The sequence below is a fragment of the Odocoileus virginianus genome, chromosome 4 (assembly GCF_023699985.2).
Source record: "Odocoileus virginianus isolate 20LAN1187 ecotype Illinois chromosome 4, Ovbor_1.2, whole genome shotgun sequence".
NCBI classification, from domain to species: Eukaryota; Metazoa; Chordata; class Mammalia; order Artiodactyla; family Cervidae; genus Odocoileus; species Odocoileus virginianus.
In genome coordinates this window covers 56,642,258-56,669,150 of record NC_069677.1, presented here as the reverse complement: position 1 = coordinate 56,669,150, position 26,893 = coordinate 56,642,258, and the positions used below count along the sequence as shown (strand labels likewise).

General features: G+C 39.0%; 1 protein-coding gene and 1 non-coding gene across 6 annotated transcripts in view; one reads left to right on the top strand and one right to left on the bottom strand.

Moving 5' to 3' along the window:
• The window catches only part of TSC22D2 (TSC22 domain family member 2), a 46,320-nt gene extending 35,968 nt beyond the window's left edge, over nucleotides 1–10,352 (top strand). For 2 of the 5 annotated variants that reach the window (XR_011487322.1, XR_011487321.1), the window contains 3 exons: nucleotides 3,359–3,437; nucleotides 7,664–7,715; nucleotides 8,642–8,748. Coding sequence is in view for 2 of the 5 variants with exons in the window: in XM_070466595.1 (XP_070322696.1) it covers nucleotides 7,664–7,715; nucleotides 8,642–8,902 (313 nt within the window). In the remaining 3 variants the exon portion in view is untranslated. Of the gene's footprint in view, nucleotides 1–3,358; nucleotides 3,438–7,663; nucleotides 7,716–8,641 lie in introns of all 5 variants that reach the window. The other 3 variants (XM_070466595.1, XM_070466596.1, XR_011487320.1) reach the window with 2 other exon arrangements.
• A 6,462-nt stretch (nucleotides 10,353–16,814) lies between these two features.
• LOC139034889 (U6 spliceosomal RNA) lies at nucleotides 16,815–16,919 on the bottom strand. The gene has a single exon (XR_011487467.1). It is a non-coding gene; the product is annotated as a U6 spliceosomal RNA (small nuclear RNA).
• Nucleotides 16,920–26,893: the final 9,974 nt, after the last annotated feature.

Genomic DNA, 26,893 nt, shown 5'->3' with positions numbered 1-26,893 from the left:
TGTTTCCTGTCTGCCATTTGGTCATGTCTTAAGTTCACACTGTAATAACTCCTTTATGAGTCATTTTCATTTTGGAAAATGTTTTTCAATATCCTTCAAAGTGCGTGAAAGTAGTCTTTGATCCCTATTCCCCTTGCTCCTGCCTTCTTAGACAGATCGCTTTCTTTGTGTATCTGTGTGTTTCCGGTCTCCGCATATACAAGCAAACACATAATCTCCCTCTTCACATAAATGATAGTCTGCGCACATCATATAGTTTCCATCTCAGTACACAGAACAGCATCTTTGTGGGGTTTTTTTCCCCTTACTAAATGGCTAGTATTAAATGAATGGCTATACCGTGATTTATTTAACTCCTTCTCTACTGCTAGTCAGAAACCTTGCTGTTTCGAACAATGTTGTAATGAGTAGTTTTGTCAGTACATTTTTCCTATGTATGTAAAAATATCTGTTGGATAAATATCTACTTGTAGTATTGCTGACTTGAAGAGTCAGAGTGTGTATGTTTGCGCACAATTTATTAGATGTAACCAAATTGCTGTCTGTAAGGATTATACCATTATACCATTTTTCGCCAGCACAGTAAGAGAAGGCCCATTTTCCCACAGCCTCACTAATTTTGCATTAAATTTTAATATGTTTACCAGTGTGTTTAGGGAAATAATATCACATATTATAGTTTTAGTCTATATTTTTACTATGAGATATAGAGTTATTTTTTAATGTCTTGTGAATGTTCATGTGTATTCTACCCATTTTTCTACTGGGGCTTGTCTTACAGATATATAGAAGTACTTCATATATTTTGAGACATATAGTTAGAAAGGCCTCTCCCACTCCAAAACAGTAAAGAATTCCTTCCTAAATGGACTTTTTTAAGGTCACTGACACAGTTGACTCTGGACAGAGGGAATCTGAGGTAGGAGAGGGACTTTATGCTGATGGTTTACCTTTTGCCCACTGAATTTATTTGACTTCCCTGGTGGCTCAGATGGTAAAGCGTCTGTCTACAATGTGGGAGACCCAGGTTCGATCCCTGGGTTGGGAAGATCCCCTGGAAAGGAAATGGCAATCCACTCCAGTACTCTTGCCTGGAGAATCCCATGGACGGAAGAGCCTGGTGGGCTATAGCCCATGGTGTCGCAGAGAGTCAGACATGACTGAGCGACTTCACTTTCACTTTCCTTTCACTGAATTTATTCTTTATCATGTACTTGTATCTCCTTTAAATCTTTTATTTGGAATACTTATAGATAAGTTGCCCCAAAAAAAAAGAAGTTCAGGGAGGCCTCATGTACCCCTTCATGCAGTTTTTCCCCAATGGTAAAATTTTGCATGACTATAATATAACACCTGAAGTCCAGAAATTGACATTGGTATAATCCAGAGTGTGTATCCTTTTTTCCTCTTTTTAAATATTCTTTTCTGGAAGAAAATTTCAGGATTTTGACCTGAAATTAATTAGATGAGTGTAAAATATGCTAAGGGCATTGATGAGCAAGGTTTTTATAGATGCTAAAAACAAATGTCAATCTTTGTATATTTAGCTGGGTTTTTAATATTTCCTTGGTAAAAAGCTTTTTTCACAGTAAGATTGAGTACTTGATAAGGTTTAGTTTTGTGAATAGCCATTTTACCTGCTTGCTTAGCATGATAATAGCTTTTATGGTCCACAGAAATCACTTATTTTGTGTTACTGAGAATAAAAATCTCCATGGGGCCTTTTGTCTGTGTTTTTTAAACCATGAAATTAAACAGATTATTTTTACATTGGTAGAACTTAAGGTTAATAATTAGGATACATACAATTCTGAGTTCTTAGCTTAATTTTCTGTTAATTTTGTCTAGCAGTTTTATTCTTGACCACAGAGGTTTGCATTTAGCCAGACTATCTATATGAATTTTAATCTACATAGGCTCTTTTAGAAGGAGGATTGTTATTTGCTCTTAATTGTGATAAAATGTAAATATTCTTAAAATTCTTTTTACAGAAAGGATGATAGTTTTTTGTTTTTTTAAACTTGATAAGCTTGCTGAGCTGTAGATTCATTGGATTTCTTCTTTTGCAGTCAGCTACTTAACAGTTACTTTCTAAAAATAAAACACACATTTCTTTGAGAGGAGGCTAAGTGTAATTCAGGTTAGAATTAAAGCATTTCTAGCACTAATGATATAGAGTTATTGTGGGGGGCAGGCAACGGGATGAAGATTGTAAATGATGTATTGGAAACAATATGTGATTCCTGAGGACTGGCCTCCAAGAAAGACTATAGCTTCTACTTTTAAGTTTAAAGAGAATTGATTTTACCTGGTTTGGGTAAAGGTGCTTGAACCTTAGTGTATGAGATTGCCAATTCAGTCAAATAAGTTCTTACCACACAACATTTTATTTTGTGATTTGTGGAATTCCTGTTTTAATTGTATTGTGATTCAACAGAGAAGATTAGGAGGGTCTTTGAGTAAAGCAGGGTAATTTTTTAAGTAATATTCTGCATATGGATCTATATAGTCTTAAGGTACCTTCAACTTTCTAACAAAAGAACATTTTAGACCTTAGCAGAGAATCAAACTATGCTGGTTGTCTAAAGATCACTGAACAAGTGCCTTTTCCTAGAAGCTACCTACCTTGTTTTCAGACCTGAACCTCTTCTAGGAATATGCTAGATAAGATAAATGGCATGTTATGAACATAGCTGGATCCTTGCTTATGGTTTCACAGCTGAGTTTAAGCGCTTTTCACAGTGCACACACCTCTGCATTTCTCTTAGGTCATTATAGAGCGCTGCTTTCTTCCTTTCACAGTCTTATGTTGTGATAGGAAAAGCATGTGTTTTGACATTAATTAGATTTTAATCCTGTCCCTAGGGTTGTGTCTGAGTAAGTTACTAGGCTTGAGTTTCCTCAACTGTAAAATGAGAGTATTACTCAGGCTTGGAGTAAGAACTCACTGAAGTGTGTGTGTGCTGCCGTGAAGTGAGAAGTCGTTTGTGTCCCTTCGCTCTCCCTTGTCGCTTTGTTAACGAGCACTTGTGGGACTTCCCTGGCAGTCCGGTAGTTTAGACTGCGCCCTTCCACTGCAGGGGTCACGGGTTCAGTTCCTAGTGGGGGGCTGAGACGTGCATGCTGCACAGTGTGGCCGAAGGATAATTAATGTTTTAAATGACATTTCTATTGAGAAGAAAGACAGCAGTAGTCAAAGTGTAATAGCAAAGAAATTTGCACGATTTTTATCTTAAACAGTAGTCATGATGTCTCTCTCCACATTAATAAAGAAAAATTTTGATTTCTCATAAGGAATTTTTCTTAAATATGAGATCAAGTTAAGCCTAACTTTGCCTTCACTGGTTTTAATTTTTAGAGAGGAAAGACGGGATGATTTGCAGTCACTGAGCTGAGAGCATGGATGAAAGAGTTAGCCTATTAAGAAGGATGCAGATGTAAGACACTTGTGAAGACGGAGCGGAGTCTCCTATCTGGCCCCTTGTCTTCTCAGTGAGGTTGCAAGTAATCTAATGTGATAAGAGGAAGCAGGCCTGGGGAGGAAATCTGTGGTGGGAAACCAAAGACGAACAGCGTGGAAATCCATCCTACACTGATTCTTAAGTTTTACTTTTCTTAAGAATGTGATTGTAATTTACTTTATTTAGAGCATTATCAAGGTTCTTTTGGGAGCCACAATTCCAAGAAATGAACATTCATTATATTAAAAAGTAATAGTCATTCTTGTGTTTTTTTCTCACAGTTCTATATTTCTGTCCATTCCCTCAGTACCCCAATTTTTTATTCATCTAATAAATGCTAATCCACTTATGACTTTATTCTAAAAGAGTGACCCATAGTAAACAGAAAGTTTCTTTGTGAAAATTATCCCCTTTTGTAGCACTGTATAGTTTATCAGAATAGTTACAGAGTGTTAGGAAGCCGTCTCGTAAGGAACTTAAGTTTGGAAACTGGTTATTAATCACCCAGTTATAGTGTGGTGAATGCAATAAGAAAGAAAACAAGGTCTAATACTGTAACATTAGATCAAGGAAGCAAATAAAAGTATTCATTCTGCTGCAGCTAATCATTCTCATTTTAAAAGAACATAAACCCCAGACTTTGAACACAATAGGAAACAGCTTATTACCCTCATTGGTCCATGTCCTGGGATCTTCAGATAGAATACCCCCCTGTTGTTTCCATTTAAAGCTACCATGTTGATGCTTGCTTGCTTAGTCGCTGTGAGCCACCAGGCTCCTCTGTCCACAGGATCTCGCAGGCAGGAATACTGGAGTGAGCTCCCATTTCCATGTCCAGGGTATCGAACCCAAGTCTCCTGTATTGCAGGCAGATTCTTCACCACTGAGCCACTTGGGAAGCCCGTTTTGTATCTTTATTTTTAAAGCAGTGGTTCCCAAACTTTAGTTTTTTTGATATCAGCTGGAGGAGTTATTAAAATAGATTTTTTTGAATCCCACCTCAAAAGTAGGTATGAGTGGACCCGAAGATGTGTGTTTCTAACAAGTTCCCAGATTATGCTGATGCTGCTGGTCCAGGGACCACAACACTGAGAACTACTGATTTATTTAAATTCAAAAAAATATAATGGCTTCCTAATATGAACCAGTAATTGTTTCTAGTATATTCAGTAACTGTTGTCATATTGACTCTTTCTGTACACACCGAGTTTCTATGTGCCAAGCACTGTTCTCTTCACAGAGGTGAAGATGATAATGGACCTCACTCAAAGAGTTCAGTCTGATAGAGCTAACAGTGGTAGTATTATTTAAAGTCACTTAATCCTCACAGGAGTTTTGTGAATTGGGGTTTATAATCCTTGCTCCTTGCTCAGTCACCTCCGACTCTGCAACCCTATGGACAGTAGCCCGCCAGGCTCCTCTGTCCATGGGATTTCCCAGGCAGGAATCCTGAAGATACCATCCTTATTTTAGGTTTTAAAAAAAAAAAGCTGAGATCTAAGAAGGTTAAATAATTTCCTAGAATTCACAGTGAGTATATAGAGCGGCCAGAATTTCATGGTTATGCACTGTAAAAAGTTTGTGATTATTTTAGTGAAACCACAAAAGGGATGGAATATTGGTTCACCTTAGGAAACTAGAAGGCATTCCAGAAGAGATGGCAGTGAGCATCTTAAGAAACAGTCACAGAAAGCCAGGTGAATTGGAATTGAGCCTTTGCCACTGCGGGAAGAGTTTCTGCAAAGCCTTGGGAACCTGAGAGGATACACACAGACAATACATTCCTCAGATTGCAGCCAGCTATGTCAGACACAGGATGCCAAACAGAATATGAGAGAGGGTATGGTGGAAGACACAGGTCAAGCTTGTGCAGGGTTTTGTGTACCAGGCTAAGAAATTTTTTAAATAGATTTTTAAAAAACTATTTCCCTTCTAGCTTTCATCTCTGTAAGCCAGTGGTTCTCAGAAGTATGGTTTGTCAGGCAGCAGAATCAGCATCACCTAGAACTTGTTAGAAATGCTGCATAGTTTCTGGGCCCCATCCCAGACCTACTGAACCTGAAACTGAGGAGGAACCCAGCAATCTGTTTTTTAACAAGACATACAGATGACTGGTGCAATGGTAAAGTTTGAGAACCTCTGCAATAGGTTATAGTATTCTTGGTAACAGCCTTCAAAGTGGCCAAAGGTGAATAGTGATAGTAATTGTATCTGTGACTGACCTGATTCTGTTAAAGTACAATATTTAACAAAATTGAAATAATACCTTCTAAAGGGCACATACCTTCAGTATGATCCTATTTAATTTACACTCTGCAGGCCTGTTCCTCTGTAGCAATAAAAGATATATAAGTCAGGATTGGAGGTTATTTTATCAACAAAGAGTAGGATGCTAATTATTGTTCCTTAGCTGAGGGAATGGTTTGGAAACTGACTAGGTTTTATTTTAATTATCAGAAAAGAAGAAATCTTTCAAGAGTTTGAGATTTATGTAGATTTTTGTTTGCTCATTAGTATGTAAAACTGATATTAAAGTTAGCATTTAAAGTTAGCATTCTATTTAAAATTGATAGGTTAAAAGAATTGATTGTATTTAAGTCATGAAATTATTTCAGTTGTCCCTTGATACAGAATAAAAAAGTATAATCCAGGATTCTCAGGCAAATTCTAATCTAAATGTCTCTTACCATCTTTTTTGCCAAATTATGGCCAGTATTGGTGACTATCCATATGGTGTCTGAACTGAACTTTACACTAAAGATTATATAGTTCTGTAGTTTATAGTTACATGAATCCATACTTAGTCTCTACAATCCTTTAAAGCCTAATATATATAAGTATTAATGATCTATATATCCTTTCCAGTTATTAGGTATACAGAAGCTCCTTAGCAATAGCAGGAAGTGAAGTAGTATGCTGTATTTAATATTGTTAATGCTCAGATAAACAAGCTTAGTGTTTTCCATGCATTGACTCAGAGTTTAGAGGATTAAAAAGTTCAAAGGCCACTGAGGCATAGATACCAGCCCCTTCATTTTACAGATGAGGAAACTGAGGCCTGAGGAAGCTAAATAGATGATTTACTGATGTGTAGGTAGTGAGTAACAAAACCAGGATTGTAATCATATCTACTTAGATTACAATATAAAAGGCACCACTATATCAGATAGGATATTTCTGAGCCTCAGTCTAATATAACATTGAACGTCCCCATCATCTAAAGTAAAATAGTCTTCAGATATATTAGGACCTAAATTTATCACTAAATACTAAATGAAGAGTGTGCAATAAAGTTTTATACAAAAATAATTTAAAGACCTTTTTCTGTATTGATACAGTAGATTAATATATCAGATTTATATTTATAAGAAAAATCTAATAACTGTTCTTTAAAGTTTACAAAAACACCAACAAAAGGATATAGGTCTTTGCTATATACATAGGAAAATATAAACTGCCAAAGAGGATGATTATTCAGCCTTCTGTGTCATTATCATATAAATGCTAAAATGATCATTGAACTTGAGATATACGTACCAGCTAGACTGTTTCCAATTATTTCTAGGAAAAATTGGTCTAAACCACATGCCTTAGTTGGTGATTTTTGCCAGGTAGCAAGCTACAGTCAAAGCATGTGGGTCTGCCAAGACGGTGGAGTTCCTCGTTAACCAGCCCTCCAAGTACCGTTTGCCCAAAGCCCTCTGAATCATTTTTACAAGCGAGTTTTTGAAATTTAAAAACCAGATATTAAAAATATAAAAATCTATAGAAGAGAGGTAATCATCTGAATTTACTGCAATAAGAAACCACTAAAATTTTTGCAGGAAAGTTAATTCGACTATATAGTTAGTAAATGAAGAGATGTGGAGCGGATACTGCTCATTTGAAATATATCTTAAGGTGACTGAATTGAGAACTCCTGAATAGAACTGGGAGTTAATGTTTAAAGTAGCATATATATTTCATAGGCAACTTGGAAACATTGAAACTACAAAGGATTTTTAGAAGTCATCTATTTACTGAGATCCTCATTTTCAAAGTGAGAGCTCTGAGTATGAAATTCTGAAAATAGGCTAATAGTCTATTTTAAATTACTATTTTGGTTTTAAGTAAAACACAAATGTTTTTATTTACTTTAAGAGTTGGAAGGGAGCTTACATTTTTTTTAGAATAATTTAATGAAATATTCTGATTTTTTCCAGTGCATCTGGGGGAGGTGGTGTAGCCATTGACAACAAAATAGAACAAGCAATGGTAAGTAAAAATTTATAGTCTTCTCATTTCATACATTCTTGGGTTTTATCAGTCCTAAAAAACAAGTATCTAATTTCTTTAAGCCAAGATAACCAAAGTATATTTTTCAATAAGAAGATTTAGTTGAAAATGCTAAAACATTGAGAATTTTTAGTCTAGAAATACCACTGGAGTAAACACTTTTCCTACTTGAACATCTTACATTTCATGTTATGCTATTGATAAGGACCATTTTGGGGGGTGTATATAATCAACATGCATTTGATCCCCTAAATATCTCAGCATCAAGAATAATTTAGAGACCTGGACTTCTGGTGGTCCAGTGGACAGAGTTACTCAGCTTTAAATGAACAGTCTTGTTTCTGTTGACTCTGGTTCTGATTTCTGCTGTTACTATCAGTTTTTCTGTTTTTCTTAAAGATTTACTCAACATTCTTAAAAATATTTTGGTTCAAGTTATTAAAATCATAAATAGGTTGTAAATAAAGGCCATTAGTCGGCTTTTTTTTTTAATCCTAAGATTTTGAAGTTGGAAATTTCAGGTCACTTTACTTCTTAAAGCATTACTACAACTAGTTTAATATTAGTTTCATTTCCTTTGTTCTCTTCATCTGACATCTTAAGTATATGATTTTAAACTTTTTTTTAATTCTAAGCTTTATTAATTGACAATTTAAGGAGCTGTTTTTTTGTGTTTTTTTTTTAAATCACTCTCAACTTTGAAAAGAAAATTCCGGACTGCTGCCCCAGTTAGAAACTAGATTTTTCCCACCCCATCTTCCTCGGGGTCTGTCAGGAAACAGTAGAAACATAAAAAGCAAGAGCAGGAAAATTAGCATAAAATCATTTTGTGTTTATAAGGAGAACCAGATAGCAGCTCCTTCCTCTTTCACTCTTTTTGACATTCCTCATTTTGTTTTTCACAGGATCTGGTGAAAAGCCATTTGATGTATGCAGTAAGAGAAGAAGTGGAAGTTCTAAAGGAACAAATAAAAGAATTAGTTGAAAGAAACTCTTTACTTGAACGAGAAAATGCACTGTTAAAATCTCTTTCAAACAATGATCAGCTATCCCAGCTCCCAGCGCAACAGGCCAATCCTGGCAGTACTTCGCAGCCGCAAGCAGTGATGGCGCAGCCTCCGCAGCCAGCACAGCCTCCGCAGCAGCCGAATGTCTCCTCCGCATAAAGCTTCTCGCCTCATTAAGAAAAACTGAAAGCAATCTACCCTTGTGTGCCACTGGTGTTCTTTCCACTTTATACGACAGCAAGTAGCCATGCTTCGGTTGTGTGTTTGGCCCTTTCAGTATTAGACAATCATTCTGCAGGAGCTTTCCTCTCTGAGATGTCACGCGGCGCTGTTGGTGTCCAGTTCTGGCATCAGTGCACAGGAGAGTGACGGGTGGTGTGCATTAGAGCGGGCAGTTTGCGCTTTACCTGGTGCGCGCGAGTGGGGTCGTTCAGAGCTCTGGCGGCTCTCCCGTGTTTCCTGTCACCCATGGATTTACCCTGAGCCTTCCTCTCACTTTATAAATAACAGTTCATCTAAAGAGCCACTTTTCTTTCAATATCAGTAACATTTGCCTACATAAGTTTTCATTTATTTGTGTTTTATTTATTACAGGGCTGCTATTTTCATAATGTACATGAACAATGTCACAGAACTTTTTTAATTTTTTTGAATAATTATAAGTATCAGTAAAGGAATTGAAAGACAGGATTGCATTTAATAGATAAAACGTTTAGGCAATAATTGAACAAAAGAATCCTGGCATATTTCTAACACTAATGGCAATTTACCTTCGGTATTTATTTTCAGTAGTAAAGACCCAGCTTGAATGTAAATTTTGTATAGTGTAAGTATGAAGACATAGTGCAACTGTACAGGTAGTCACCAGTTATTGTGATATAATAAATAATTGGGCTATTTTGATGAAGAAAACTTTGTTCATTTGTTTCTACTTTCTAATAGAGAAATTGCCACGATTCCTCTGCTTTTTGACATTTCGTATGACTTTTTTCGGGTGGGAATAAAAAGCTGTGAAATTGTTCAACCTACTTTGTAACCAAAGAAGCAAAGCTGTGTAATGGAGTTTTGTTTTTGTTTTTGTTTTTTTTTTTTTATAATGCACATTCTTTATGTATTTTTATTTAGTGTTTTCTCGGTCACAATTTTCTTTTGCTGTCTAGCATGATCTGCATGACCTATAATCTTTGAACCACTTTCGTACCTCATGTTTTTATCCAGCACTCTTATTGTAATATGTACTAGTCTGTGAACAATGTCAAATAAAAAAGAACGAACAGGTAGTGTGGTGGAGCTGAGCTAGTGTATTATACACTAGTTGTAAAAATAAAAATGAAGTGAGCCATCTTTTGTTCATTTAAAATGGTGTTTTGAATTTCGTATGCAGAAAACGTTTTGTTACATTGCAGATTTTAATGTATTTAATAAATGCAACATGCAGATTAAGTGCAGTGTATACTGAGTATTTAAATTAAAATGTACATTTCATAAATACAGTTTCAAGAGAAAGCATCATTTTGTGTATACTAACACATTAAGTGTATGTCAGAAATTGATGTATAAATATATATTTTAACACATTTTCTGAAATTAAACTGCAGTTTTGTTGAAATATTTGGCTCTATATGTGTTCAAAATTTAATTTGATTAGATTTGTATTTTCACAGTTCCAAATATTCCTTCATTGAAAACCTGTTACTAATGACTTAAGGATGGTTCTTAAATCTTCAAGGTAAAATAATTTAGAGAATGCAAGAACAGTGAGCAATATTTGTACTCGATATTCATATGTCAATGACATTTAAATAGGAAATCCTTGTCTACCAAAACTTTTACTTGAATTCAGAAAGGTGCCTGTAGAAATTAACATGCTCTATATCTATAGCCAACTAGCTAATCAGGAGTTATTGAGAATCGATAATTAGCTCTCTGCATTAAAAGAAGATAAATGTTCTTTATTTAAAATAAAAACTTAAGCCACAAACTAAATTCATAAAATCAGATTCATAAAATAACTTCCAATTGTTTTATATTCTAGTTACGCTGCAGGATATATTCACTAAAAATAGAATTTTAATGTTAATAGAAATAACTAAAGGAACTTAAGTGCTTAGGCTTGAAGAAGCAACCTGAAGATACGGAGTAAGTTGCTAAGTGGAGTTGTACCAGATGAGCTAGAAAGTGAAACTTCCGTGTTGGAATGTTTACCAAAAGGCTCGCGGGTGTGCCCCTGAAGAGCGAACAGTATATTTAATACAGGGGGAGAAAAACTAGTATTAGAAAAGGTTGGGATTTTTGTGAAAATATCAATTTTGGTGTTGGGAGTAGAAAAACAGTATAATTCCTAAGTAATAGTCACGAAATGATTACTATGTTTAAAATGATAATTAAAAGCAATTATTACTATTACATTTTTTTAAAATCAGTAGAATACATGAATAGTTCGCAGAAGAAATAAATGGCAGTTTCTAAGGGTTCAACCTCTAGTAATCTAAGAAATACAAATTACTAGTTAACAAAATTATTTGTCTTTAAATAGCAGGACCTAATGTAGAAAGGCAAGCTTCCTGTGAACGTCTAAAAAGTAAGTTGGCAAAAATGTACTGCACCTTAAATATTAACAAACTTTTCAATTTAATGACATGAGAAGCTAACTAATGGTGCCATGCTCAAAAAATGCAAAACTATAGTAGTGCCTGTGGTTTCCCCCCAACTCCCCAGCCTCCCCTTTGGACCTGTGAAAGGAAGCCTGTTCATCCACGCCTACTCTCGTGAGTCCCCTGCTCCAGAGTCAGGGACAACAACTTAGGCTGCAAAAGCTATATGCGTGTCTGCGTCAGGTAGACTATTTTAAAACAACATCAAGCATTCCTCTGGTTGATTCAACCTTTAAATTTCAGTTTTACCTCTGATATTTAGGGTCTCCAGCTACACATAGCTGGAACATTAATTTACTAAGATGCCAGTTTAGGAGCACAGTCTTTGTATGAATGCCATCTGTAATTTTCTCAGTGAAATGTTCGTAGGCCAGGGTATCACGAAAGTTTTGTTTATTTACTTTAGCCAACTGCAAAATCATAGGACATTTTGTTTCTGATATGGCAATGTGTACAAACTTTATTGCCCTCCTCCAAAAAAATTAGCTACAATGTGATTTTATAGCTTGCTGTACCACCCACCCCCCACAAAAAGGGGTTGTGAGATGGTTATTTTAACTCATAATTTTTTTGTCCAAAAAAAGCTGGATATTGCCAATTCTATTTCCAGTGTTCTGAACTAAGCATAGTATAAAGACAGGAATGCTTTATCATCAAGCCCTCAATGATGGATAATTAAAACATTATTCTGTCATGGGTCAGAGATGAGGGTATTTCTCCAAGTTTCAAACACTAGTCACTTCTGGACCTTTAAAAAAAAAAAATGGAAGGGGGAAAAGGGGTGCAATGTACTTAGAATTATAGTTACCAAAATATCAATTCATGAAAATTCTTCCTTGTAGAACCAGAATTAAAATATCACTGAATTTTTTGGAAGCACATTTTTAAGATGGTCTTTTTCTTCGGGAAGTTATAAGCTCAGTGGCAGGCACTTTGTGATGTGACTCAATTCTCTTTAATAATCTTTTGAAAAGGACAAAGCCCACCCCTCAACATTCAGAGTTTTGTTAAGGATATAGATAAACCAAGAGATACAGTGGCAATAATAAAGATCTGTTATGCACCATCAAGGATGGCTTTGTTAGGGAAGACTTCCTCAAAAGAGGTGACACCCGAGTCTTGAAGGTCACAAAAGTAAAACAGTGCTCAAAGGAGAGTATAAGCAAGGCTTGGGTAGCTACAGAACTGTTGCTTCCTAGGAGGCAGGCAGGCAATGACTGCCTCACTCACTCGGGTAGTCTGGCATCAGTTAGTAAAGCAGGAATGATTTAGTGAATTTAAGCAATGGGATTGTAATCAGAGTTTCATTTCAGGAAAATTATTCCAGCAGTACATAAGAGGTCGGGGGCCAAAACTAGAAGCTGACAGATAATTTAGGAAGGACAAGAGTATTACGTGAAAGAAATGATGGATAGGCAAAATTACATAGGCAGTCTCCTGAGATTCATGAAGAAGGTTGGTCATGAGTCTGTCTGTATCATCTTTGCCTCCATGATGAACATTCCACTTCCAGCCTCAGGTGCCTCTTGCTCCAAGGAAAGATGAGAGAGAACTCTTAAGTCTTAGAAAGTTTGTGTAAGACTTTTGCTTCCATATATCTCTATGAAATGAAAGTCTTTGTTTCCTGTTTAAGGAATTTCAAGAATTTAAGTAAAGGGTAGAAGGACTAGATGAACCTTGGCTGTCTTTTAACGCCTGCGTGTAAATCTAGTCCTAAAGGTAAGCCAAATTTAGCCCTTTTATAGTGACTAGGGGTTAGAGTGGCCCAGAAGGATGCATTCAAGGTCTGTCCCTCAGAGCTCTCTCTTCCTCCCCAGAAAGGATAATGTGGGTTCTACCTCCATTGCAGACGGTTGACAACCCAAATCAGAAGGGGTTCTGCTAGGCTGTAGCCGTTCATTCTTTGACAGAGTTCAGTTCAGGTTCCTTTCTGCCCTATGAGCCCCTGCCTAAGCAAAACTGGACCTTTTCTTCCACCTCCTCCTGGCTAGTAATCCATGTTTCTATATTCTAGCATTACTAATAGTTTATTACTTAGAGATGTATATTTGCATCCTATTTTTTCCCTTTTTGACTTTCCAGAGTGCAGTCTGGTTTCCTTTATTTCTCTTAGCAGGGCACAGAATTTTTATGGTAAGATCAGCTCTTTATAAGCGTGTATTCCTTTCATCAGAGAGGTTCTTGTAAAAGTGCTTCTTAATGATTTCCTTAGTAGTCTACAATTGGACTGACATGTTGTGTTCACAAGTAAAAATGCTAAGGGGGGCACTATACAAAGAAAGTTAAAGGTCTTAGATGTCCTTTTTGTTTTTAACAGAATCATCAAAAATAAAGACAGCCTCTCAGGATTGATAATGGTAAAGTAAGAAGCTGCTGTTTTGCACCAACACAGTCTACTTGGCTCATAGAAGTTCAGCATTCTTGGATGGTGTGAGTTAGCTTTATTTTTTTTTTCCTCATCAGGGAAACTGATAGATTAAATAGTTTGGGGAATTTTCCCAAGGTCTAATGTCTTTAAGTTGAGCTATTAAACAGAGCATTGAAGTTTATGAACTAAGGCATTACCCATGAGAGCCAAAGTTACTCCTCTGAAAGAAGGAAAAGGCGTGCTAACTTGGATCATAAAAATAACTGAATTTTAAAATATAGCAAATGTAACACTTTTGCTTTCCCATAAAAAGTTGAATTTACCTTTTTAATTCGTTCTTTTGCATGCCTGATAGATTTCTGTATAACAACCATGAAGTATGCTTGCCCACTGCAATCCAGAATGTTTTCCAGACCTCAGTCCTTGCTGTCGTTCAGCAGGCAAGCAGTGACCTATAGGTAGATCGCACCTGAGGCAGTCCAGGAACAGCCAGGGGACGTTTTCTCACGCTTGGTTGTGAACTGTCAGGTCAGTGTCTAATTCTAGTGTTCCTACTTTAAGAAAACAATAAAAATTCACAAAATATATGTAATTGAATCAGGTGGCAGATGGACAGAAAAAAATAAATATGCATAACTTTGTTATGCCCCTAAATTTTTTTTTTTTTTTGAGAAATGTTTTGTTTTTTTATTTTATAGGAACACTGTTGAAATGCAATTCAGTTCTAGTTCAAGTCAGGCACTGCCTGCAACCTGAAGGGAACGTTTGGGGGTAGAAAGATGAGGCATGATTTAAACATTTCAGGAGTTCATGGTCCAATGTAAAAGTAAAAGCTAGAGCGTCACATTGTTTTTCAAAGTATATCTCATGATTTGTGGACCTCATTTCATTTGTTGAATGAAATCTTCTTATAAATGAACAGTAATATTGCCATGCCATGTGAAGCCCTTTGACATTACCAGGAAACTACTTTAAATCACCAAAAAGCTTTAACATCAAATACTTCTAGAAAGAGGGGACCTGGCGAAAAGACCTTCCATCTCTATATTTAACCTGCAAGGTATCCCCTGAGAAAGGAACTAGTCTGGAAGAGAAGTTTACACATTTCTTAATACTCTAGGTTTGTAGATTACAGAATTGATTTAAATAAAAACAGTTCTTATGTCATGAATTATATCATCTATTGTCTCATAAACAACACATTCATTATCTTAGCTGACAAAATCAGCTACCATTCAATGAACCAAGTCAATAATAACTCGGGTACCCAATACCAAAATTAAATCTGATAAAGCTGAGAATCCAGAAAGAAACACACACATACTGAGTAAGTGATAAAAGTGACATTTCAGATCAGTAAGGAAAGAATGGATTATTCAGCAAATAGTACTAAGACAGCATAAGCATTTGGGAAAAAATAATTTTAGATCCCTAATTCACAAAAATTAATTCCAGCAGGACTCACGCTTTTTGATCACATACACATATTTAGAAATATCCCTATGAAAATGTACGAAAGCAAGTTTTACAAGTAGGTTGTGAAGAGATAAGGGGATAGCCAAATAAGGGGAATGCACATTAAAACACGAGAGGCTGTCTCAGATCCAATTGGCAAAATATTTAAAATATAAATCAAGAGTGTGAGGAAACAGCATTCCTGCCTTACCAGTGAGCATATAAATTAGCACAGCCACTTCTAAAGACAACTGAGTGGTATCCATTACAGTTTTAAATTCACATGCCCTATGACCCAGTATTTCTAATTAAATTTTAATGAAACACACTTTACACACTTTTATTCATAATGTAGCTTCTACAGTGATGTCGGTTGTTCCTTTGGTTGTAACTATAAAACTGGAGAAACCAAAATATGCATCTAGGGAATGGAGCATGGTACATCTTATACATGGTACATGTTATAGATCATTAGGCATCAGTGAAAAAGAATTGAGAGTCCTTCATGCACTGACATGGAAAGATCTCTTAAGATACAATGTTAAGTTTTTTTAAAGTTTAAGGGAAAATAGAAGGATAATACATGAAATACACGTGGTACCACTGTTGTTAAAACACATACCACACCCATTCACACAAATACTGTATAGTGTACATCTTAAGTACCTAATTGTGTATTATAAAAATGTATAGAGAAGGTCTGGAAGGGTACTAACCAAACTGTTCACAGTAGTTTGGTGGAGTGCATTAGCTTTACCTGTAATGTTTGATGTTTTTGAGTATGCTTTCATGTATTGTTTGTGTAATGGACCAATTAATAAATTAGAAATAAAATAAAATAGAAGATGTTTTCTTCTTGTCTGTTGCTAAAGTCTCTCCTGGTGCTTTGGATCTTATCCTCAACCTTGCTCCCCACAATTGCTTTCCCCTCAGTTTTCTCCTATTTCTTTTCCTTGGCTCTCTCCTCTGGCTTCATGGCATCAGTATTTACACAGGCTCAAGTCGGTAAACAAACGATAAGTAACCACTCTTCCCCAGCTAGGCATGTGCCTCCTCCACTTGCCCTTACTGTTCCTTCTGCCTTTCTGCTGCTTTCTCTCCCATTCACTGCATGCCACACACAATCTGGTTGGGGTCCCACTGGGACCCCATACCATTTTTGTCAAGATCACCAGTGGTCATTTTGCTACTAATTCCTTTCAATGCATTTCATTCTTATCTTATTGAACTCTTTTACCTAATTTCAGCTTCTTATCATTTGTTTAGCCCAGTAGATAACTATCTACTATCTCTTCATTTTCCTCCTTTTCATTTTTGTAGGGGTTTCTCTTGTAATATGTGTGTGTGTGTATACAAAGTTGAATTTTTTTAACCCAGTCTATCTTTCGGGTGTCGGGGAAGGCAGCCCGCTTGGCTTGCAGGATCTTAGTTCCCGACCAGGGATTGAATCCGGGCTCTCTGCAGTGGAAATGAGGAGTCCTAACCGCTGAACCCCCAGGGAACTCCCCAATCTCTCTCTCTCTCTCTCTAGATATATATATATATATATATTTCTTTTTTAGTAGAACAAGAAGTTTATTACTCCCACTCAGTAAAAAATATGGAATGCTTCACGAATTTGCGTGTCATCCTTGTGCAGGGGCCATGCTAATCTCTGTATTGTTCCAATTTTTAGTCTATGTGCTGCCGAAGCGAGCACCCCAATCTATATTTTAATAGATTAATTAGCTGTTTCCATCTATTATCATCACTGGCACTTTTAGATATGTTTCTGCCATCTTGTTTTGTGTTTTCTCCTTGAAATGTTTTCTAGATTCCCCCCACACACACAGACTTTTTCCCTTTTATTGCCTTTTGTTTTCTTATTCATTTTTATCTCTTCTAAGGGTTGGGAAGTTATACATTCCATGTCCATTCTTCCAGGGGTTTATCTTACAGGTTTTATCATTTTGTTGTGGAAATTTTCAATTATGTACAAAAGTAAACAGCATAATGAATTTCTGTGTACCTATCATTCAGCTTAAACCGTTGTCTAATCTTCAATTGTTTATACTTGTGCCCCATTTCCCCCATGGACCTCTGGATTATACTGAAAGAAATTCAAGATACCATAACACTTCATATATTTTTAAAATAAAACATCTTTATAAGGTTTCTTTTAAAAAATTACTATTATTCCACTACAAAAGTAACAATAATTCCTTAATATCATTAAAAAATAGTCAATGTCTATGTTCCCCTGTTTATCTTAAATTTTTTTCATGGTGCATTTGTTTGAATTTGAATCAAAATAATGTCCATATGTTGCAAATGGTTGGCATGCTTCTTAAGTCTCTTTTAATCTACAGATTCCTCACTCCCCTCTTTCCCTCTTGAGATTAAAAATCAGAGTTGCTTGTCCAACAACTTTCCCAAGTTTTCCTGATTACATTCTTGTAGAGTCACTGATCCCTGCATTTCCTGTAAATTAGTTAGATCTAGGAGCTTGATCAGATCTGGGTTCGTATCTTGTCAAGATGAATTCATAAGTAGTGGTGTGTACTCCATCACATGAGGTCTGGCTGTCCCTACTCTGTGATTTTGGCAGCACTGATAAGCGTTACCTAGACCCGTTAACCTATTGGCTCTCATTCCTTCTCACTCATTAGCAAAACACTTTCTCTAGAGAGAAAATTACCCTTTTTAATTATTCAGTGACCTTGAAAAGGTGAAAGTGAAGTTGCTCAGCCGTGTCCGATTATTTGCGACCCCATGGAGCCTACCAGGCTCCTCCGTCCATGGGATTCTCCAGGCAAGAGTACTGGAGTGGGGTGCCATTGCCTTCTCCAGATCTTCGCGACCCAGGGGTTGAACCCGGGTCTCCCGCATTGCAGGCGGACGCCTTACCGTCTGAGCCAGCAGGGAAGTCATGGCAGCCTTGAGGTGCAGTTCATATAAGGAGGTCAGGGACTTAATTCTTCCCTTTGATTTCTCAGTTTTCAGCATAATAAGCTGAGTATCTAGAAAGAAATAAAAAGTAAATGAGTGATTGGGGAAGACTTCCTTGACATTTTATTCTGAGAAGAAGCGAGAATAAAGTGAGCTGATCTGGGATGATATATTTCAGGGGCTGGTAGGGAGACACCAGGAAATCATAACTCCCAAAAAGCTGAGGTTGGGAAATGGCAACCTGAAAACTTGTCTTTACTGCTGAGTCTGGGAGTAACTTGTGAGTCAAAGTACCCCGAGGGAACAGAGACAGGAAGCCCGGTTCCGGGCAGCATGGGGTCCGGGTCAGAGCGGCATACACCGCCAGAGAAAGCAGGTCAGGGCGCCCTGAGGACCCAGGGAGTGGAGAAGAGTTACACAAACGAGCCCTGGATTACTGTGCGCTTAGTCTATGCCAAACGGAGACTGGAAATACTCTCCTGACAAGCTGACAGCAAACCAGGAAGTTTACTAAGAAACACAGCCTGGGATGGGTAACATTTAGCTCATGCAGCATTACTTCTAGCAAGGCAAAAAAATCAACAACATGTGTTCTGTTTATTGCCTTTGTTGACCATGTATTGACTCTTCACAAGGATCCGTTTATTATTCTTCTGGTCTTGCCCTGGACACAAGAAGAGACTTCAGTATCGAGGCATGAGCTTAAGTACCCTCTGGTAACCACTCCTCTCATCCTCCTGTCTTTGGCCAGCCACCCTCTCGCCCTGTCCTCTCCCCTCTCCCCACCCCACTCTGCCCGGTTGACTGTCCTTGGTAACCGCTCTTTGGGAAAGATTGAGAAGGAACCTCTTCCCAGAAATACCAGCGTCTTTTTAAAGGGGACTCTTGAAGGCTACCCCATCCTGCTCTCCAGAGAGAATGAGCAAGTAAAAATGGCACCAGCTGCGGAAACACGGCCAACCCCTGGCTTCCAGTGACCTTGAGTTCCAAACCTGTGAGTTTTGGCTTTTTCCCTGCCTTCAGCTTCCTGAACCCGTCCAGCTCAGCATTAGGTAATCGCTGCGATGGTGGCTGACTCATCTGGGAATGCAGTTTTCCTGGAGGTTTGCTTTGCTCAGATAATCACACCTTGGGGGGTTGGGGGTGGGGTGGGGACGGCGTGGTGGAGAACAAAAACTGGTTAACAGAGGCTTCTACCCCTGGGTATTCAAGAATGTGGCTGGCACAGCGTGGGGAATCTCGGGGGGAGAAAGAGAATAGACATCCGTGTTCTGGAACCCACTTGTGGGATAGAAAGTTGTTAGTTAGTCAGTAAGTCATGTCCAACCCTCCTGCGGCCCCATGGGCTGTATAGCCCACCAGGCTCCTCTGCCCAGCAAGAATACTGGCGTGGACTGTCATTTCCTTCTCCAGGGGGTCCTCCCAGCCCAGGGATGGAACCGGAGTCTTCTACCTTGGCAGGCGGACTCTTTTTCACCCCAGAGTCACCTGGGAAGCCCGGCATAAGGTGAAGGCCCAGAAACCGAGGGGCAGGAAGGCTACAGCACCTAAAGGCAGAAGCTGAGTGGTTGGAACGGAAGGGGAGGGCCGAGAGGCCGCCTGCCAACGCGGGGGACGCGGTTCAGCCCCCGGGCCAGGACGCTCTCACCTGCTGGAGGGGCGGCTGCTGAGCCCCCCAGCTTCAGCCCCTGAGCCCGACGCTGCCGCTCCTGAGGCCCGTGCACTGGGCTCGGCAAGAAGAGGACCCCCCGTGATGAGAGGCCCACACAGCGAGGGGGTGCCGCCCTCTCTCCGCCGCGAGAGGAAGTCCGCACCCAGCAAAGAGGGTCCAGTGCAACCAGACATAAAAACAGCAAAAAATACACAACTTTTTAAAAAACGAAAGAGAATCCCTCCTCTGCCATTCACAGCCAGAGTGCCCTCCAAGGTGAGATGTGTGCGAGCAGGGGCTTCGCCTTAGCTGGGCGGTCGGCACCTCACACTGTACTAAAGGGGTAAATGAGCAAGGGCTTGCACGTAGGTCACACATTCTTTATTGTGAGTGCTCTGATCTGTAAACATAGCCTGAGGTAACAAGTCCTAGGCTTGCTGTGAGGATGAAACAAGGTGAAATACATACATTGCTTAACTGGGACCTGGCCCATAGTGAGCACTTCTCCACCAAAAGCCCTAGGAAAAGACTGGGGGATTTTTAGGACCTGAGAACTCATAGCACCCATGACAACAGAGGTCACCTGGAGGAGTTAAACCACCTTCTACAAAGTCTTTCCCCCTTTATCTCATTAAGTCCTCAACTATCCTAGTAAGTCTTGGGAAAGCAAATATTTTGCTCATTTGACAGATAGGAAAATAGGCGTAGAGAATCCAGAGAGAGATCTTGTAATCTGTGTAAGATCTCAGATCTGGTTAGTGGTAGAACTAGATTCCAGGCTATGGAAAAAAACCACATCCCATGTGTTTGTTCCCATTGTACTCAAGTGAGTTAGAGGCCATAGGAATAAAAAGCTCCTTTTCTAGAACAAATGACATTGAAGCTGTACACAAATTATTCCTATTCATTGATTCATCTATTTGATTTCATCGAGGCAGGTCTATGATTCAAAAGATGGCCATGTGGCAGCCTGGATGGGAGGGGAGTTTGGGGGAGAATGGATACATGTATGGATAAATGTATTTATCCATAAATACATGGATAAATGTATGGCTGAGTCCCTTTGCTGTCTACCTAAACCTATCACAACATTGTTAACTGGCTGTCCTCCAATATAAAATCTAAATCTCCTTGCTCATCCTAACCCTACTCTGCAGTTAATCTCTGCATATAACAGTTTTCTCTGCATATAATTAAGAAAAAAATGCATGCATATACACATTTTGTGGGTTTTTTTTTTAACATAAGTGAGATCATACTAAACGTACTCTTCTTCACCTTGCTTTCTACAAATCTACAGTAATCATGGACATCCTTCCATAACAGTACAATCTAGACAATAAAATGCAACATAAACCATTTTAAATAAACAATTTGATGAGTTTTGATAAGTGTACATAGTCATATAACCACAACCACAGTCAAGGTGAAGAGTAACTCTATCACCTTAAAAATTCCCTCCTGAAAAAAAAAAAAATTCCCTCCTACCCCTTTGAAGTTGAGTCCTACCCATCTCCTGCCCTAGGCTGTTTTTTTTGTTGTTGTTTGGGTTTGCAGGAGGATTTTGTTTTCGGTCTTTTTGTTTGAAATTTTAGATTTCCTTTATCTCAAACTTCATATAAATGCAATTATGCAGAATTAATCTTTTGAACCTGGCTTCGTTTGCTCGTTGAAGTATTTTTGAAATTCATATTTGTCGCTCTATCAGTAGTTCATTTCTCTGGATCCCTGATTAGCATTCCATCGTAGCGTTGCACCACACTGCATCCCTTCAATGTCCGTGAATAACTGCACTGCTTCCTGTTTAGAACTGTTGTGAATAACACTGTAGGAACATTTGTGTACAGATCTTGGTATGGATACATTGTTTCCTTTTCTCTTGGATAAATACCCAGGAATGATTCATATGGTAAATATATAGTTCAGTTGATTTTTAAAATGGCCAAAATGTTTCCCAAAGTGTTTACATGCCTTACTTTCTCACTGAGAGTTCCAGTTGCTCCACATTCTTGCCAGGACTTGGTATTGTCACTCTTTAATTTTAGACTGTAAAGAAGTATGTAGTGGTATGTCATTGTGACTTTTTTTTTCCTTTTTTGTCCACATGGCAGCATGTGCGATCTTAGTTCCCCAACCAGGTATCAAACCCTTGTCCCCTGCAGTGAAAGCAGGAAGTCTTGGCCACTGAACCACCAGGGATATCCCTCACTGTGATTTTTTTTTTAATTTGCACTTCCCTTGTAACTGATGATGCTGAGCATCTTTTCATGTGCTTATTGGCCATGAACATATCTTCTTTTGTGAAGTGTCTGCAAATCTTTTATCCATTTTTACTAGCTTATTTGGTTTCTTATTATTTAAGTTGTAAGATATCTTTGTGTATTCTGTATACAATCTTTCATTAGAGATAGGTATTGCAAATATTTTCTCTCAGCCCGTTTTCATTTTGAGTAGAACATTTTAATTTGATGAAATATAGTTTTATCAAAATTTTGTTTTATAGTTTATGTTCTTTCAGTCTAATCTAAGAAATCTTGGCCTACTCCAAAGTCGAGATGAGTTTCTCCTTTGTTCTCTCCGAGTTTTTATGTATTTATCTTTTATATTTAAGTCTGTGATCCATTTTGAGTTAACTTGTGTACGTAGTATGGAGTAACAGGGCTCCCAGGTGGCGCTGGTTGTAGAGAATCTGCCCACAGTGCAGGAGATGTAAGAGGCATCTTACATCTTACTTAGTCCCTGGGTTTGTTCCCTGGGTTGGGAAGATCCCCTAGAGGAGGGCATGGCAACCCACTCCAGTGTTCTTGCCTAGAGAATTCCATGGACAGAGAAGCCTGGTGGGCTATAGTCCATCGGGTCCCAAAGAGTCAGACACAAATGAAGCAAGTTAACATGTACACGAGATAAGAGCTTAAATTTACCCTTTTGCATATGGATTACAATTGAAAATATTACCTTTTCCCTATTGAATTTTAGCATCTTAGTAAAAAATTGGTTGATTATAAATGTAAAACCCACACAATGTAAATATAACCCCTAATTTTATCAATTCCGTTCCATTGATCTACATGTGTATCTTTGTATAAATACTATATGCTCAATTTCTGTAGCTTTGTAGCAAATTTTATGTATTTTTTTGAAAGGCCTTCCTTGTTTTTTTATTGACGTATAGTTGATTTACAATGTTGTGCTAATTACTGCTATACGGCAAAGTAATTCAGTTATGCATATGTATATATTTAAATATATATGTATTTATAAACCCTTTTCCATTATGGTTTATCATAGGATATGAATATAGTTCTCTGTGCTATTCAATAGGACCTTGTCATTTGCAAGTTTTAAAATAGGATAGTTTAAGTCTTCAAATTTCTTCTTCTTCTTTTTTTAATTGTTTTGGCTATTCTCCCATCCAAGTACTAACCAGGCCAGACCCTACTTAGCTTCCAAGATCAGGTGAGATAAGGTGTGTTAAGGGTGGTATGGACATAGACTGTTTTGTTTAGCCTAAGTTCTCTACATTTCCATTTACAATTCAAGATCAGTTTATCAATTTCTACTCCCAAAAAAGTCTGATGATATTTTGATAGGGATTTATTGAAACTGTAGATCAATTTGGGGAGAAATACCATCTCAATATCGAGTCTTCTAGTCCATGAACATAGAATTCCTCTCCATTTCTTTAAGTCTTTGTCTTACCAATATTTTGTAATTCTCAGTGTATAGTTTTTTTTAATAGAATTGCCATTAGACCCATTTGTTTTTTGATTGATTTTTAGCTGCACTAGGACTTCCTTGCTGCGTGTGGGCTTTTTCTAGCTGTGGCAAGCAGGGGCTGCTCTTCCCTGCAGTCCGCAGGCTTCTCCTGAGGGTGGGCTGAGTTTTAGACCACGTGTTCCAGACCACATGCTCTCTGTGCCCCAGCTTCTGTAGTTGCGGATCCCAGACACAGGCTCAGTAGTTGCAGCTCGTGGCTCCTGGAGCACTAGCTCAGTAGCTTTGGCTCATGGGCTTAGTAGCCCCATGGCATGTGGAATTTTCCCGGACCGGGGATCAAACCCGTGTCCTCTTTACCACTGAGCCACCAGGGAAGGCCACCTTAACTTGATCACCTCTTTCTCCATCTAAGACGATGTTACATCTTTGTTATTGGCTTACAATAACATCCATCTCTGGAATTGTAAGCCAGCAAGTTTGTGGCAATGCGTATGGCGGCCACAGGAAACTAGTTTCTTTCACATTTCTTTCACTTTTTTCCCCCTTACTGAAGTATTTTACAGCAAGTGTTATTCGCTTAGTCCTGTCCGACTCTTTGCAACCCTACAGACAGTAGCCCACCAGATTCTTCTGTCCATGGGATTCTCCAGGCCAGAATACTGGAGTGGGTTGCCATGTGCTTCTCCAGGGGATCTTCCCAACCCAGGGATGGAACCCAGGCCTCCTGCATTGCAGGCAGATTCTTTACCATCTAAGCCACCAGGGAAGCCCATCTTTACAGCAAATCTCAGGTCAAATGTTATCATTTAACCTTTTCTTCTTTCTCCTCCCCTCCCCAGTTCCTATAAACAGGAGTGTCCGTCCAGGGGCCTCCTTAGATTCAATGCACATTGTTGCTAGAGGCTCCCTTCCGGATACTCTGCCCTCAAACTGCTTCACTGGCAGACACACAGTATCTGATTGTTCCTTAACGCATTTTTAATGAGGCCCCAAATCTAAAATAACTTAGGCAATCCCCTCTTAAAGACAATTTCCAAACTAATTTTAAACCCACATTTAAAATGTGTCTTCCAAGCCAGGCATAAAAACAGTGTTTCAAACAATATTTGATCTGAAAATATTTCACTATCCCCATTCACCCTTAATAAAGTCATCCCCACCTTTCTGGCTTCTAATTCTAGGCTAACCGCTGCTAAGCTTCTGTCCCCCGCTAGCACTGAATCACCTGTGCTGAGGCTCCCCTGAATGATGAGACAAAGCAGGGAGAAAATAGACAGCAGTCAGATAACGGGAGTTTTCCAAGAGGCCTACAATATGCAGTTTCCCAGTAGGGATCTTCACGCTTCCTCCTCAATTGCTCTGTAATGAGAATGTATTTATTTTTTTCTGGTCCCTGTCTCTCTCTCCCCAGCCACTCTCTCTCTCTCTGGAAGTTTCTCCCTGGAAACTCAATCATCCAAGAGTTTCTTTCTCTGTCCTTCACCCTAGAATACTTCCCTGCCAACCACCTATCTAACAGAAGGCACCAGCTTCACAGTGTATCCGCCGGTAGCTAAGGACCAGGTGTTATCATCAAAATAAACATCCTTTGTGTCACAAGGGAAGTGTGCTGGACTGAGTCAAAGGACACAGTTCAAGTCCTGGCTCTGGCTCTGTATGTCTTAAATCTTTTTTAGGGAAGTTCACATGATGTAGGGCTGAGTTTTCCACCCTGTGAGATGACCCTGTATAGACCCTTAGCAAGGAGATCAAACCAGTCTATCCTAAAGGAAGTCATTCCTGAATATTCATTGGAAGGACTGATGCTGAAGCTGAAGCTCCAATATTTTGGCCACCTGATGTGAGGAACTGACTCATTGAAAGAGACCCTGTTGCTGGGAAAGATTGAAGGCAGGAGGAGAAGGGGCCGACAGAGGATGAGATGGTTGGATGGCATCACTGACTCAATGAACATGAGTTTGAGCAAGGTCCAGGAGTTGATGTTGGACAGGGAGGCCTGGTGTGCTGCAGTCCATGGGGTCGCAAAGAGTTGGACAGGACTGAGCAACTGAACTGAACTGAACTGAGACACTTATCCAGCAAAAAATTATATTCACTCACATAGAAAGTTAACGCAAACTAATGTCCAGTTTGTGTGATTAGGGCACCTCTATTTTGTGTGACCTAATCACCTCTATTGTGATTTTAACACCTCTCTTTTAACACTGGCTATTCATTTTTTTCCCTTTTAATTGTGGTAAAATGCACATTATAAAAGTTGCCGTTTTGTTTTTTAAATATTTATTTACTTGTATGTCTACTCACCTGCATCGGGTCTTTTGTTTGTGGATCTTCATTGTGGCACAAGGACTCCAGCTGTGGCTCAAAGGCTTAGTTGCCCCAGGGCACCTGGGATCTCAGTTCCCAGACCAGGGAAGGAACCCACACCCCCTGCATTGCAAGGCAGACTCTCATCCACTGGGCCGCCAGGGGAGTCCCTTACCTGTGTAAGTGTGTGGTTCAGGGCATTAAGCGCATTCCCATTGTTGCGCAACTGTCACAACATCCATCCACAGAATGACTTTCATACTGAAAAACTGAAACGTTAATTCTCCCTGACCCCCAGACCCCTCTGGCAACCACCATTCTACTGCCTGTCTCTGTGAATCTGCCTACTCTAAGCACATCATATAATTGAAATCATTCACAGTATTTGTCTTGCTGGCTTGCTTCACTTAGCATAATATCCTCAAGATTCATCAGTGTTGTAGCATGCGTCAGAAGTTGCTTCCTTTTAAAGTATGAATAATATGACCCAAGAGCCTCAAGGTCAAGCGCCAAGCCTTCCCTCACAATGGTTCACGAGGACTGAAGCAGCCCGCTCCAGCCAGCCCGCCTGTCACAGATAACCATCACGGGGCTGGAGCCAAGGGTGCACCTGGATGTGGCAGGTAGGTCCGAGAATTTCTTGGTTGACACAGGGGCCACCTACTCTGTCTTGATCTCCTACTCTGGAGCCTTCTCCCCCCAAACCTGTACCATTTGGGGTGCTACAGGAAAAGCAACTACTAGAAGATTCACCCAAGCACTTTGTTGCTGGGATGGACAGATATTCTCCCACCAGTTCCTGGTGGTCCCTGACTGCCCTGCTCCCTTAATGGGAAGAGACATACTCACTGAACTGGGGACCATCCTTGTGATGGGGAGCTTTTCAGCCCCTAGGGCCCTACAGCTTCTGGTTACTACTGAGGAACCCATTACACCTTCTCCAATAGAGAGAGGGCAAAGACTATGGGAGGACACAATTAACCCCCAGGTGTGGGACCAGGGGATTCCCGGACGAGCCCACCAACCTGAACCGATCATCACTGTCCTCCGAGATCCCACTCGGTTTCCTA